General features: G+C 39.7%; 1 protein-coding gene across 1 annotated transcript; it reads right to left on the reverse strand.

Annotated features, from left to right (window-relative positions):
- Window positions 1-2,742: 2,742 nt before the first annotated feature.
- Window positions 2,743-12,616, reverse strand: LOC145433242 (plasminogen-like). Its single transcript, XM_080310279.1, has 12 exons — window positions 12,458-12,616; window positions 11,688-11,766; window positions 10,776-10,870; window positions 9,858-10,023; window positions 7,487-7,629; window positions 6,993-7,286; window positions 6,786-6,915; window positions 5,930-6,080; window positions 5,491-5,596; window positions 4,936-5,069; window positions 3,922-4,038; window positions 2,743-2,926 (listed from the first exon to the last, which is right to left on the reverse strand). Exons 1-12 carry the CDS (start codon window positions 12,603-12,605, stop codon window positions 2,858-2,860), a joined length of 1,632 nt encoding a protein of 543 aa, XP_080166405.1. The 5' UTR covers window positions 12,606-12,616; the 3' UTR covers window positions 2,743-2,857.
- Window positions 12,617-16,078: the final 3,462 nt, after the last annotated feature.

The following is a 16,078-nucleotide window of genomic DNA, read 5'->3' on the forward strand; positions in this document are numbered from 1 at the left end:
GTCCAAGAACAGAGCCTTGCGGAACATCACAGGTTACAAGGTGGGGAGAGGACAAAGTGTTGGATATCGAAACCATTTGATATCACCCTGTCAGGTAGCTTTTCATGAGCTCTAGTTGTGAACCCCGGAACCCGTTGCGAGCCAATTTCGAGAGAAGAATACTGTGATCGACGCAGTAAAAAAAATGCTACACCCCACACTTCGTTTCTCCAAGATCTCCTAGTACTGTTCGGCCACTGTTAGCAGGGCATGCGAGGTTTGATGCTTTTTGCGGAAGCCGAATTGTTGTGGAAAAATGATAGACATCTTGGCGAGGAATGAAGATAGGCGGGAGATGAGCAATTTTTCGAACACAATTCCAATACACGGTAGGACAGATATAGGTCGGTAGTTGGTGACATTAGTTCTATCTCCGGCTTTGTAAACCGGGACAACCCTGGCGGTTTTCAGATAATTTGGGTAGACACCATTTTTTATCATGAAATTGAAAAAAATGAGCGATGAGATGGCCGATAGGCGAATCAGTTAAAATATCCAGGCTGGAATTAGATCATATCCAACTGCCTTGTTAGATTTAAGTTCGTGAATGGCAAGTAGGCTAGGCTACCGCTTCTGTGGAGGTTGCAGGCTCGAGCATGATGAATTGGGATACTGATTTAACCTCAGGCCTGGCCGACGCAGGTTTAGAAATAGATGAGGCGATATTAGGCCCCACATTGCAAAAATATTCATTGAAGTAATTTGAGATGGCCGCAGGATCTGTCAGATTGTCCCCGGTAGTCGAGTTCGTGATTTCCGAGACAGGTCTGGTGCGTTTTTCTGGTGCAAGAGTAATTTAATTCTTGACCAGGTTTTGTGAGTGTCCTTCTTATGTTTGTTGAAGAATTTCTGCGTTAGCTTTCACTTTTGCCTTGGAGATATGATGGCCGATGAGATTTCTGAAGCGTCGAAATCTTTCTCGTTCGTCTTGTGGGTATACTTAGTTCGTCTTGTGAGTATAACTAGTATACCTAGTATCCATATCAAACGAGAAGCTTAAATCTGCAATCTTTGATGGATCTCAGATTCGAATACGGACTGATGATTACAATTTCATATTAAGAAAGGTGTCACTGCATGGGATCCCTTCTATAGGATGTAGTAAAAAAAATTTTGAAAGATCACAAAGCACATAACTACAAACAGTTGGTCCGAGAATTGGTGTCTGCATATTATGGACACCTTGGAGCAAACATGAGCATTAAATCTCACTTCCTGTTCAGTCATCTTGAAATATTTTCTGATAATATTGTTGATTAGAGGGAATAGAAAGGGGAAACGTTCCTCCAATACATCAAAACATCAAAAGAAAGATATCAGTGCAGATGCCGCGAACATATTATGGCAGACTATTGCTGGAACCTTTCGAAAAACTGCACTAAATTGCTTACAAAATAGTACAAGGACTAATTTTGCTTCAAGATAAGTTATTAATATTATAATCCAACTGATTTTTTTTCAATTTAAAATAGGTGATTGACATAAAACTGATTCAATTAAGGCAACGTTATTCGAGTATTTTGGTAAATACTTATATACATGATTGAAGTTTATTTACCTACATGATATCCGTGAAAGTGTTCAATTATGAAAATTATCTAATACCCCGAAATATAATTCTATTGTTGTATTTTGATCAAAAACGACAGTCTTCAGCGTGTCCAAATAACAAGTAGATTGAATTTCTCAACTTTTAGTACGAATGAGCCGATTTTTTTTTATTTAGCCCAAGGGTGGCCAACCTTTTCAGTCAAAGGGCCACATTCGATGGACGAACTACTGCGCGGGCCACTAGCCGCGCCAAGCGCGAAAATGTTTTGAAGTTCATATAGGTTAATAATATAGTCACTTGACTATATTGCGGGCTTGCTGTATATCGCTATGCTCAGTTTGCCAGGACTGGGCTATTCGGCGCCTGGACATATCGATATCGAAAGCTTCGACCAACATGCGTCAATGATTTTGTGCCCAGGTTTCATAGTCGACGGTCTTTCTGCGAGCGTAAACGCAAGGTCGCATATGTTGAACGACACTTTGTCTCGTAATCGCGAATATAGTTAGACTCAATCTGATACATTAGGAGTTCTTTCATTTTCACAAAGGGGCAACAATATTAAAAGCAAGAAATCCAGTGACAACATGATGTGCGAAGCGTGTAGAAAATTTTTACTTTTGAAAAATCTATCGCAAATAATTCTGCTTTGTTGGAGTGTACGAAGATCTACCAATATCTGACTGGCTCATGGATCTGCCAATGCTTCGGAACTGATATTTTAGTCTTCACATCTCAAGTATTGCGGCCAGGCTAATCAAACTTTTGATTGGCCTTGTAAGTTCACAATCTGTGTATTCCATTTTTGAGAATATTAGAAATTTCGGAAATTACCTCGCGGGCCACTCAAAACCTTCTCGCGGGCCACAAATAGAGCCAATTTGGATAAAAAACGAAGGTCATATTCGTAGTCAGTGTCCTTCAGAACCCCCAAATTCCAAGGACTGCGAGTTCAGTGATTTCAATAAGTTGGCGACAAAATAGTAAGCTCTGTCAATTTTAATTAACATACGTGTGTAAATGTGTATAGACATTGTATGCATATTTATTCGGAATCAGCGGTGAGATACCATGTGACGACCAGAACCTTTCAGTAGTTCGCACCATATACCGACGTCTCGCCCCCACTCCTCAAATATCAAAGTCCAACATACACTTCATAATTCTTCAATTTACATAAAAACGCATAACACAAGCCGCAATATGTAATTTGTTATATTACGTGGTATTTGGCTGAATCACACGGATCGAAATCGCGCATAACGATCAATCGGATCCGTCACCTGACGTCGAATCTTGTGTGTTCGTTTCGATCCAATCAACGAAACTCGACACCTGAAACAGTGAGTAATGAGATTCACAATATGATTAATATTGGTCTGTGACGGGCAAGAAAATCTAACCTAAATACAATTCATACTGGGTTTGGGCAGAATCGAGTATAGGCCTACCCAGGGATTTGATTTCGAGACGAGTGTTTGACCATCTGTTATTATAACGTCATATATTTAACGACGATATGCAAACTTAAAATTTGTGCCTTTTGTGCAAGATGTAGAAACCACACCTATAACGTCGATAATCACAATGGGTGCATAATTCCGGTACCAATAAAATCGTCATCAATATCTGTGGGGTCATACATGAGATACTGATGCACATTTTTGACTTTACAAGCAAAGCGGACTGTTTTTATAGTTCCTATTGTGGCGGACCCCTGGTCCCATTAACGCAATGCATCTGATGTGATGGAAATAGAACACTTTCTTAGTAACAATTTACCACGTGATCGTCCTACTACTCACCATATCACGGCAACTTACTTCGTACTTCGATATTCTCTCATCATTGCATGGTGCATCCTGAGTAGGCCAAAATAAACTGGTTTTCATGGTTTTAGGATATGAGACTCTTTTACGGTACCAACGACAATGGCGTATGAATAAACTGTATTGAGTGTATCTGTGGATTGGGAATTCACTACCAGGATAGCAACGGACATAGGCCAAGTTTATTACCGGTACAGCGCAGCCCATAATATTTGGTTAACTACCATTGTACTTCAGTCAGGCAAATCCGTCAAATCTGCAGCACTATTTAACCTGACTCGATGAAATCTGAACCAAGCATCCTTTATAATAGCTATAGTGTTCTGGTCCATGTGCGATACAAGTAGCAACCATAATAGTGACTCTAAAATTCGTTGTGTCGGTCACGTACATGTGATGAACGTATAGTCGACCTTAACGACCCACCCAAATTTCCATCTTTTGAAACCGCCAGCAAACTTCGGCTTATAAACGCATACATTGCGAATGCACATTACTTACCCGAGTAAACAGGGCCGGCGTGTTTCTTCTCCCACAGTCAGGGCGTATTGATATGCCGAGAACCTCATATTGTTTGGTTTCCAAATTTTTGTGGAACATCGGTCCACCTTCATCTTTCTGCATAAAAGCAACGTTTCAACAAGTAAGAGCGACTGGTTGAATTTTCCTATTTCGCAAGGAGCGATGTTTGCAGTCGATGAATATAGAGTTTATGGGAGGATGAAGGCATGTCATTATTATCGCTGATACTACTCAGTACACTGGGACCAAGTCTGTAATTTTGAATCAAAATTCATTTCAAAGGGTACCGCGGTCGAACGGTCAAAGGTCTGAAAAACATTTTGCCAGCAGTTATTTTACAAAGAAACCAACAGTATTAGAACTGCAGCTAAAGGGTTTTTACGTAAGACACCATTTCAGTCTGTCGATCTATGATAGCGAGGTAACGCGTCATCGATTCTTAACCCTTTGCCATATTTATGACATGCATATCAACACTGTAGCATTTTCTAGACTCGGTCGAGACGGGGATTGGATTTCAGATAGTTTTCAGCCGATATTACAATACCACAGCGGTTTAGTTACAGTAATTAGGCATCAGTAAATAGGCATGCACCGTACGGCACGCTACTGGGCTCAACGGGTGGCGTTCAGCCAAATACATTTGTGTGCAGCACCAATCCCTTTTCAGTCGAGACCACAGAGTATCTAGAAAGCAGTGCCCTTTTAAAAATACGTGTGAACCATTTCAATTTATTAGGTATGTACGGGTTCAATGGGTCAGAATCCCCAATCAAAACAATATCATATGGCTCCATGTCGTTTTATTAAACGTGATAACCCATACACATAATATTCAAGAGTTATTACTTATTATCCATCTTAACTCGACTATAGCCTAGTATAAGAAATTTATTAAGAACAGTTAGCTTGATGCGGATGTTATGCTGCAGTAAACGATATGGTTGTAGCGAATTGAGTATTGAGCAACACCATAATAATATACGCCTCTACCCTGCATGCAGATGGATTCTTCTTTCCTCCACATAGCATGGTGTCGGTCAGACCCATGAGATCCCGCTGGCAATTAATGTTGCGATAGATAAATGTGTTTTTTGACAGGAGAATGGAGCTTGCTGGCGCCCAGGCTGTAAATGGAGAAATTATGTATGCACCCAATTCATTAACGCGTAACTTCCCATTTATACGAGGAAAGTAAGTAGCGCTCCTTCTCAAAGTATTTTTGGGGTACTGTCTTACGAATAGAGCACCATTATATACTGACTTTTAACTTTCAACTTTGATTATTATCAAGTTTGATTCCAACGTTTTGTTGCGTTACATGCAGTGCGCAACACAGTCACTGATTCTCCATAAACCCGTGTTTTGCGCAGTTATTTCAATCTTCGAAGTCGAGTGTGCGACTGGAGACTCCATTCTCGAATTACATCACCTATTACGATGTCGTCTACGCTACCAACAATATAGTCGGTTAAAGGTATTAATGAGGAATCCTACTCAGCGAATGCAGGAGAATATCTCCTTGTGGCTATTTTCAAATCTCATTACCTTTCGGCTTTCCCCAGCCTGCGATTTTGGTAACTCCCCTCGTAACGTCGGAAACCGGTAAACATATTGGAGACATATATGTGGTTCGCTCGTATGCCTCAGAAAGCTGTAAAAGTAAAATAGCACACTTACAGCAACGTGTCTATAACAATAATAAGTTTCACTGGGTGTTTGGTGCAAATTAAGAGCATTCTGAATTTACAGAGAATGGTTCATTTTAACTATAGTCAGCGACGACATTAAATCTATATTTGTCCGTTATTCAGGCTACGTGTTTTCCTTCTGTAATTATTTCGACAGCTGTTAGTCTTTTTCGGGCAAGAAAATGTTTGGGAGTGGCAATGTGACGTCATAGGTTCGTGTTCACTAAGAACCTTTCACAAAAGTCTGAAGCGTAAAACCTTTCAAGAATTCGCAGATCCCAGTCAGATATACTTACTTGTATCAGCGCAATGTCATTTTCAAACGAGTAATGCGTGAACGATTCGTGAATTATGATATCACCGACGCTTTCTGTCTTTTCAAACCATTCAGTTTTGTAGATTTTGTTTTCTCCGAGGATAACGTAGTACGCCGAAGGCACCGCTGTGCTTCAAAATATAATGCAGAGAAAGATTTACCAATCGCGCCACAACGATGATAGCAGATCCGTAAAATCAAAGTAATCAACCATTACAGTGACTACAATGTAAACAAAAATCGTGTATTCCGCCGATTTTCCCCCTAGCGTACACTTTCGGGTACCATATTTTACTTTCACACCCTTCCAATGGGTGAAAATGAGTATAATACACCAATTCTTATGGAAATGTATCCCAGGGCTGTAGTGGGTTCTGTGTTCGTTTACCACCACAAAAAATCTAACTAAATAGAATTCACTACACCCCCGAGATATATGTCCGTAATGATTGGTGTATTTGACTCATTTTCACCCATTGGAAGGGTGTGATAGCGATAGCGTTATTTCGCGATTCGCGATTTTCATGACAAATTCTCTCATAAAAGGAATTCACTGTTTTCAATTTTTCATATTCCTAAGTGTAAAATGACAGAAACTATTCGAGTAGTGGTGTAAAATTATATCCACTAGGCTGAATAAGTACTACAAGTAGGAAAAAACTCCATAAGTACTTCGATACTGACCACCCGTCTATAATTGTATATCATGATTACAAAGGTAGAGTCGAAAGGATGAATTGAGACAGCATGATTACAGATGATTCGTAGTTTTTTCAGGATAAAATTTCACCATTGAACTATATGCCTATAATTTTTGGTTCGTAAACTACTCGTACTCTGGTAAGCAGCTAGCGGCAGTAATGACCCAGTTATCTTCATAAAGTACACCTCCGCATATATGTTTGTCGTTGCTATGTTTGCGAATAGACACCATCCACGGAATAGCTCCTGGTTTTGCATTTTTACCTAACAAATGAAAGAAATGTGTTTGTTAAGCAGACTGCATAGAGATAGGAAGTAGCCACAAAATGAGCAAGATTCACCATTGGCTATTCTTGCTTCGATTTGGTTCAATGTTTCTTGGCTGGCATTGAACTGCACCAAACGTTCCAATACGTCTTCGCTTGCGTTCCACTGCTGCAGCAACCCCGGATATTTTCTCGTAATATTCCATTGTTCGTAAAGGTACTGATATCCATGTGGGATTAACGATCTGCGACTTCTGAATACGGGGTTCGTGGAATCCAAAGCAAGGCTCTCTTCTATGTATGAAGCTGTTTGGTTGACATCTGACGGTAGCTGATCGAGTAAACTCACTTTTGGCACACCACACATTTCTGTCACAGAAAGCCCAAGTTTACTGGTGTGATATTTAAATGATTCTAGCGCTATGATCGATGAACACTGATCAGTCATATCTGAGCTATACTGTAATTCCTCTGCCAAGTTATGTCATGAGCCGCTTTGGTTATAGCAAGGTTCACCGGGTCTATATACCAGCAGCGGAGTGCATTGGATGTGTATTCAAATCACTTACCGTCGCAGCTGGCAACATCACATTGCTCCCATCGTATGGGAGCTAACAAATCGTTAGTGAAACACCAAGGACCGTTGATGTCCCCCGTCGGGTTTCTACAGTAGTTCTTGAAAAGCTTGCTGTCCGGGTAATTCTCCCTTTTGCTAAATACGCGAAAAACATTCATTCAGAACCGAATCACAATGATATTTACAGTAACATGAGCGTGTATTTCTCAGAGGTGGTCAGTAACGAAGTACTTCTACTTTTTGGAAGTACTCAAGTAGTTTTCCTCTACTTCTGATACTTACTCAAGTAGATCTGATTTCCTCTACTTCTGCTTCTACTTCATAATATTTTGTGATCTACTTACTTACTTTTCGCTATTTTCAGTTTGTCAAGTAGAAGTAGTTTATTCCCCCAATACGAAAGATAGCCTGGGGAATTTCGGAGCTGTTTTCGCGGAGTACCAACATTTAGTATTAATAAAAGTCAAGTAAAGACCGGAAATTTTGTTGCGCTTCGCGCACAGTAGTTATGGAGTGACAAATATGTTTTCACGAAAGTATCATTGAATTTTATTTAAGTACCGGATTGCTTGGATCCGCTCACATCGCATTGTCGCCCATATCAAATATTTCATCACAGTAAATATGGCCCACCATAACGTTTGAAACTACCGTTTTACGATCTAGCAATTACCTATCATATCGTAATCTAGCAGCCCATTACGTGTCTTGCTAATTTGGAAAATCCAGACATTTTGAACGCTACACCTGTTTTAGCAGATCACCTTTGAAGCTTTGTGGACAAAAGACATGTAATGCATTCTCCGCTTCTTAGAAGTGGTATTTGTATTTCACTTTCAATTCCGAGTATCATACATTGAGTTCTAATTACTTTCAGTTCTTTTTTTCTGCAGAACATACATGTTGAAGCATAAAAGTAAGTGTAGTATGCCTCTATTTTCCGAAAATAAAGCTACACTAAATATAACTTTTACGATCCACAATATTTGTTATTAACGTATACTAATCACGCAAACTGATGAAACCGTATTCGATAAAACTTCTACGTATTGCTCTTCGCCTAAACTTGGGACCTTATAATATGGGGTAGGGCGCCATGCCATGATATTCTCTAAAACGGGGTATTCTAGTAAACAAAGGGTTAGTATCGCATTTTCATATCAATACTATTATTTGCACCCATGATGCGAAAGAATGCTTATTCTGTCGAAGATTTATACCTCCCGGGATGCATCATTACGAATCAAGCTCTCTGCACCTTCCGCATAGCTCAATTCGCAGGCATTGACAGTCCATGCGAACGAATTATGACTGTTTTCAAAACTACTTACTTACTTGAGTAGATTTAAAGTCCATCAATTCTCCTTCTACTTCAAGTAGTTTTAGGTGGCTTGTTGAAGAAGTACTTCTACTCGTACTTGAGTAGATTTTTTCGTCGCTACTTCTACTTCTACTTGAGTAGCTTTCTTGACTACTTTGACCACCTCTGATTCTGTCATGCAAATGTTATGTTAGTAACATGACACAGTGACTTTGACTGCGCTTTGGTAAATTATAGGGAGATCGTCGTTGATTTACTAATTACACGGTTTTCTGCATTGCAAGTAAAATCCACGAATTGGAACACATTTTTGAGTAATCACTCAACGCTACCGTTGCATTGTATACCTATTGTTGAACGAATCGCAACTTCAACGCCTGTCTGAGTATTATTAATACATGCTTTAAAGTTTAAACCATTCGTTCTCAAGTAGTCTGTCAACCCGCCCGCGGAACCCCAATTATTGGTTCCAATTTAGCTCGAGCTTGCATCTTTCTTGAAAACACATCTTCTGTGACATCTGTTTCAGCATGTGCATTGTGCACGTCAGAAGCAAGTCTTGAAGTGGGCTTATGGGGTCGTGTCCTGGAAATCCGCGCCTTTCATTTGATACGAACAAGAGCCGAAAACCCACTTTCGCAAGGATTGAACATCTCATGTCTTGCCTAGTCAGTGACTGACAGTATCACATCCAAAAAGTTTTGCAAACATTGCTAGTTATACTCTGATTGATCTTTCTACTCCAAATTTTCATATTGTGCACAAACCCCACCAAACCATCTGTAAATACTAAACAGTAATATGTTTGTGTCAATAAGCCTATTGACTAAATGGCTTAAATAGGTATTTAAAATGAGTTGCACCGTTGGGTATTCTATTTAAAGGGGTATTCTGCTGATGGAACCCTGAAGTTTTATCAGTTATGAAACAAAATGATATATGATCTGCCTTGGCTTAGAAAATTACGAATTAGTTTATCAATAATGTTGCAGATTTAGGGGTTTCACGGACTCTCAGCTGAGAACCACTGCTTTAGACTTACAAAGTGTGAGTCGTAGGGAAATCATCTCTCCATTTTTGACACTCGTATCCACTGCGCGTTTGAGATATCTTCCCGCGGTAGCTGTCTGGCTCACCGCTTTCGAGGCAAGGCTTTCCGTCTCCAGATGACAGCCATGTCCCGTGAGTATCCAGCGTGACACTTTGAGCTTGAACCAAATGGTAATAACTCCATTTTAAGCTTTGTTATGAGAAATTCAAATTGTTATCAAATTTGATCGACATGGCGTTAGCCTAGCACAGCTAGTTTAAATTGGGTTACCATATTTTGGAAATCTGAAAAGAGGACACTTTATCAAAATTTTCAGACTTGCAATACCGGAGGAAATTTTGTAAAAATGGGAAATTTTTCCCACTTTGTGGTCGGTTGACTAAAAAAAACGGTAAACTTTCCGGCTCAACTCCGAAATTACGGTTATTCTTTCACATTATCCGTTGGATGACTAAAAAAAGGTCTGCTTTCCGGCTTAGCTCCCGAAATAGCCGCTGGAGCGTTACTTCAGTGCTGGTTTACTGTATCTCAGTCGAATTTTGCCCTATATTTAACCAAAATTCTCAAAAAAAGAGGACAAAATCTCAAAAAAGAGGACATTTGGAGGTCTTGCGAGGACACTTTTAAAAATGTCAAAAAAGAGGACAAATCCTCTTATAAGAGGACGTGTGATAACCCTACTTTAAATCAGACTACAATGACATTACCCGCGTTATAATTGTGTTTTATATCAGTTGACTTCGACCATAACGAGAGTTGTGCAAAGCTACCCTTCTTGTCTGGCTGCCCTTCTTCTTCGCAGGTCAGGGCTACGCGATCTTATACATTTTCAGGGCAACACGAATTTGATCAATGTGCCAGGTTGAGATGCTAGGAATGATTTAGAGAAGGTACAGTAAGCCTACATACCCAAATCGCATTCTCGTAATTCACATTCCAGCGTTTCCAGCCACTTCCCCGTGCATCCTTCTACTCCTGGCAATCCAGCTCTACATTCTCTACGTCTATAAAGATGGAAATTGTATATACGCCACAACACACTCTATAGCAGGGGTCATCAACACGTGGCCCGCGAGGTCATAATTTGCGGTCCGCGATCTGATTTGAGATTTCGAAAGAACGCTAAATAAAGCATTTTTAAATGCTGAAATTGATTTCAGTTTGAAAATATTGTTGTTACTGTTTCAAAATAAGCTATTATAATAATATAAAAGCTATTCTCCTGTTCCCAACACCACTATTCCTCACTAACTGAAACGGCTTCGTCGTCGGCAACAGCATTCATTCGAAGGGTAATCAGCTGACATGAATGGGTGATTGGGCAATGGGCATATTGTCTTGACTTGCAATTGCTCACTGCCTAGACCAAGACGCTTTGACAACCAAGAGATAGTCGAGATAGTCTTTAAGCTATAGTACCGTGTCTCGCTAACCCCCCCCCCCCCAATATCGATTTCTTAGTCGCAGAAGAGCGTTGTTAGGAATCGTGCGCAGCTCATAGGTCAAAATATAATGAAATTGATGATCATGATATTTTTTCGGTTTGGCTTAACTTCTCGCTATATTACATTCTTGCGGCCGCGGCCTCAACAAAATTTAAAAAGTAGGCCACTACCCGTTTTGAGTTGGCGACCCCTGCTTTACAGTCTACGCCAGTGCTTCTCAACCGGTGGGCCGTGCACTGAAATTTGGATGAAAAGTGGGTCGCGAACTGAAAAGGGTGAAGCGCTGGACTCTACGCATTCGCGGTCATCGCGCGTGCGTGATGATATCCGCCGTTTGCTTCGACAATGTATTCGTTTTCATCATCTGAAATCTCACCTCGTGCGAACCCCTTCCCCACATGACCTCGAACAGCTTGACCATGATCCCCACTTTCTCCATTTTGAGCATGATCCTTCTGAAATTTTGATAGAATCAGGTGCGACTAAAATCCTCTGATTTTTTATCCTAATACAAAAATATTATAGTGAATGTCAGCTGCTAATTCCAAATCATTAAGGAAGCAAACGACATCATTCGATATTGAAATATTGCCTGACATGCCCTATCTCGAAAGGAAATGTATTAGCAGATACGCTACGTCATGACATAACCATGTACAATCAACTCATTCCGATTTCAAGGGAAATAAATCAGCACTGTTCATATTGTTGTTGTTCACTGTATTACTATAACATAGGCTTACCATATTTTGGAAATCTAAAAAGAGGACACTTTTTCAGAAATTTAAGACTTGCAAAACCGGAGAAGAATTCTGAATTTTTAATTTTTCCCACTTTGTGATCGGTTGACTAAAAAAAAAAAGGTCATCTTCTCGCTCAGAGCTAAATCGCCGTTTTCACTCCGAAATACCCGCTGGAGCTTCATTTCTGTGCTAATTTGCGGCATATCACTCGCAATTTGCTCTGAATCTGACTTAAATTTTCAAAAAAGAGGACAAAATCTCAAAAAAGAGGACAAAAGGGCGTCCTCCGAGGACACTTTCAAAAAAGTGAAAAAAGAGGACAAATCCTCTTAAAAGAGGACGTATAACATTTGCGAGACGGATTGTGCTCCAAAATAATGTAGTAGCGCTATACAGAAATTACCTTTGAGGCAAAGCAAGACTATAAGAAGAGCCGAAACTTTACCCGACATAGTGAAGACGCCTAGTAATCCTCCAGGAGTCTTGCCAAAACGAATATGAGACCATATATCAATGTAAAGCCGCATACTGATAACGGAGACAAGATTCATGACTTGATGACTAAATACTGTCCTAATTTATCAAGCCTTATGAATGTTCAATAGCTTGGCAGAACTCATTCAACATAATTTCATTTCCGGACAAAGATTTCTGATTCAACGAGTTACGATGCCAATCACGTAGCCTAGATATCCATGAATGCTGTTTTACTCTCATGCATTTTTAGTCTCATTCTTGGCCTTTATATTGACACTACTGCGGAAATTTAGTTGAGTCGAGGGCTTGCAATCATATACATTTATTCTTTATGGATAAATCTTGATGTATTATCTTTCACTGTTGTAGAACCACTGCGATCCATACTATAGAGTCGTTTATATTTCGGCCTCACTTGATTCCAGAGATGGTCAGTAACGAAGTACTTCTACTATTTTGGAGTACTCACGTAGTTTTCCTCTACTTCTAGTACTTACTCAAGTAGAACTAATTTTTTCTACTTCAACTTCTACTTCATAATATCTTGTGATCTACTTACCTACTTTTCGCTATTTTCAGTTTGTCAAGTAGAAGTAGTTTAATCCTCCAATCAGGAAGATAGCCTGTGGAATTTCGGGGCCGTTTTCACGGAGTATCTACAATTAATTTTCATGAAAGTTGAGTAAAGCCCAGAATTTTCGTCGCGCTCCGCGCACAGTGGATGTGGAGTGACCGACATGATTTCACGAAAGTATCGGGGAATATAATTTAGGCAGCGGGTTGCGTGGTTCCGTTCACACCGCATTGCAGCCCATATGAAAAATTTCATCACAGTATATATGGCCCATCATAACGTTTGAAACTGATGTTTCGTAATCTAGCATTTACTTATCATATCGTAGTCTAGCAGTCCATGTCGTGTTCTAATCTGGAAAAGTGGGCCCTGAATTTTTTTAAAGCTTTATATCTGTATTTAGCATACAACCTTTGAAACGTTCTGGACTGAAGACATGAAATACATTCTCCGCTTTTAGAAGTAGTATTTTTATTTCACTTTCATTTCCCAGTATCATATTCTGAGTTCTAATTAGTATCAGTTCTTTTGCCAGGAGAATATACATGTTCAAGTATAAAAGCAAGTGTAGTAATGCCTTTAATTTCCGGAAATAAAGCTACAATATGGCATTTTTACGATCCACCATATTTTTGTATTAACGTTTACTAATCGCGCAAAGTGTTTCCACTTCATCCAATACAACTTCTCCGTAATGCTCTTCGATTAAACTACGGGCCTTATAATATGGGGGAGGGTGCCATACATATCATGATATTTTCTAAAACGCGCTGTTCGAGTAAACAGAGGGTTAGTATCGCATTCCCATATCAATACTATCATTTTCATCCCATCATGCGGTCGAACGCATGCTGTCGAACATTGGATACCTGAGGTATGCATCAATATGAATCAAGCTCTGCACCTTTCGCATAGCTCAATTTGCAGCTTGTGACGATCAATGCGAACGAATTACGATCGTTTTCACAACTACTTACTTATATTTGAGTATATTTAAAGTCAGTCAATTCCACTTCAAGTAGTTTTAGGTTGCTTATGGAAGAAGTACTTCTACTCATACTTGAGTAGATTTTTCTGTCGCTACTTCTACTTGAGTAGCTTTCTTGACTACTTTGGCCACCTCTGCTTGATTCCCATATTACGGACCCATATCATGAATGTATAATGCGTGACGCCTTTGCTCTTCCAACGTGCGATTAATCCAAAAATTTAATCGTTGCTTATCCTTATGTATCTCGTTTGCGCGAAAAATTATCGAGACGGCAGATTTTGTGCCGTTGGGACGGACCGTTCACACTTTCATTTGTGTGCCTTGGAGTCGACTTTTATCAAAATACACCAGCCAAGGCTATGTCAACAAAAGGAGTTCGTGTACCATCTAAAATAGTACATTGAACGCTCTCATATTCGAAACTTCATGCAGGTGACGTCATATTTGGTGATACGATTGTTGATATACAATGTTCTTTTCAATTCTTTACTAGTTGCTGACGATTACCCCAGACGAGTGACAGCCGAAAATATTCTGATTCATTTCAATATGAATATACTACTCAATTGTAGTGAAAGCACATGTACGATTTGCGGTAAGGTCCGTTTACAGATAGTATTTTATGCGTCGATTTGAACGAGAAACATAGAAACCGAGTGAATTTTACAGTGCAAATGTTCCAAATTGATCACTGGACGAATATTAGTATTTATTATTAATAATAATTCATGAATTCATTTTATCATTATTAGTTTGTTTGTATATTTTAGCATGTACGTTGACGTAACGTATGCACCTGTGCAACAATCATGTTTGATGTATGATATGCAAGTACACGTGCGAGCTGGGTGTGTTCTGCATCAGACCGATGAAGTGTCATTAACGTCACTATGCTATGTAACTTGATGTCATACACTGCGCAGGATGAAACTAGGTTGGTATAATTATTGTCATTTTATGTAGAATTAGGCTGATGGTGACGTAGACAATTTTCTGTTACAAGATATCATACATTTAGTAATACTCTTGCATGCATTGCAATATTATCTTCGTTATAGCTTTATTGCAACGTCTATAAAGACGATCATTCAGCCCACAGTAACTGGAGATCTCTACGCCTCTAGTTGAGAATGCCGGCTTTGAGACGCCTATTCGAGACCTGACGTAACGTAATCCTTGTACTGCAGGCCTATACTTCTGACTAGCGGTCGACCGATTATCGACCCCGCCGATTATCGAGGCCGATATTTGGAACTTTAGCTAGGGATGGTGTGAACTTGAGGTTCACGTTCGCGTTCTGTGTGTGAACCTCGGAAATTTACAGGTTCGCGTTCACAACAGAACCTTGGTGGTAGGTTCTGCACCGTGAACCTTTTTCATATATTACAATTATAACATTATAACATCTTTGGTTCAAATTTATTGCATTTCAACTGTGGGCCACTCTATGCATGGCGCTGGCAGCATTAAAAATCAACACTAAACGAGCATGCACCTTGACAATCTCAAAAGTTTTACTTGCTTTGTTACAAAAGTTTGCTCGAAATATCCAGCTTTCCGTTTGTGAATATTTAGTGACTCTCTGCTGTGAGCTTGACCCGCAATCACAAAACATCACGAGCGAAATATGTAGTCAGCGAATGATGCTTATTCAACCAATCAATAAGATTGATATCGTTTTCTGATGTAAAAATTCGAGAAGGCGTACGGGGTCAATCATGAGTGACTCAATATCTTTACTACATCATTAAAACCAAATCCGTGCGATTGAGGGGTTGACTACAGCTGTATAACTTCTTAATGGGGTGATATCGGTGGCAAGTATAGAAACCAATTATACATCCTGCTCAATATCAATGTAGCAAATAGAGGTCGACCGATATTGATTTCTACAGGCCGATACCGATACCGATATATCAGCACACTCACAGGCCGATAACCGATATCATAGGCCGATATTATTATGGAAGGAGCAGAGAACA

The sequence above is a fragment of the Botryllus schlosseri genome, chromosome 2, assembly GCF_051294905.1.
Source record: "Botryllus schlosseri isolate E-star chromosome 2, Bs_hap1, whole genome shotgun sequence".
Taxonomy (NCBI): Eukaryota; Metazoa; Chordata; class Ascidiacea; order Stolidobranchia; family Styelidae; genus Botryllus; species Botryllus schlosseri.

Bases quoted from the DNA above. Each gene is read 5' to 3' on its own strand.
- LOC145433242 (XM_080310279.1), bottom strand. From the start codon at position 12,605: ATGAATCTTGTCTCCGTTATCAGTATGCGGCTTTACATTGATATATGG. The intron at 7,287-7,486 runs GTAAGTGATTTG...TTTCTGTGACAG, and splicing joins TGATGTTGCCAGCTGCGACG to AAATGTGTGGTGTGCCAAAA. The intron at 6,916-6,992 runs GTGAATCTTGCT...TTCATTTGTTAG, and splicing joins CGAAGCAAGAATAGCCAATG to GTAAAAATGCAAAACCAGGA.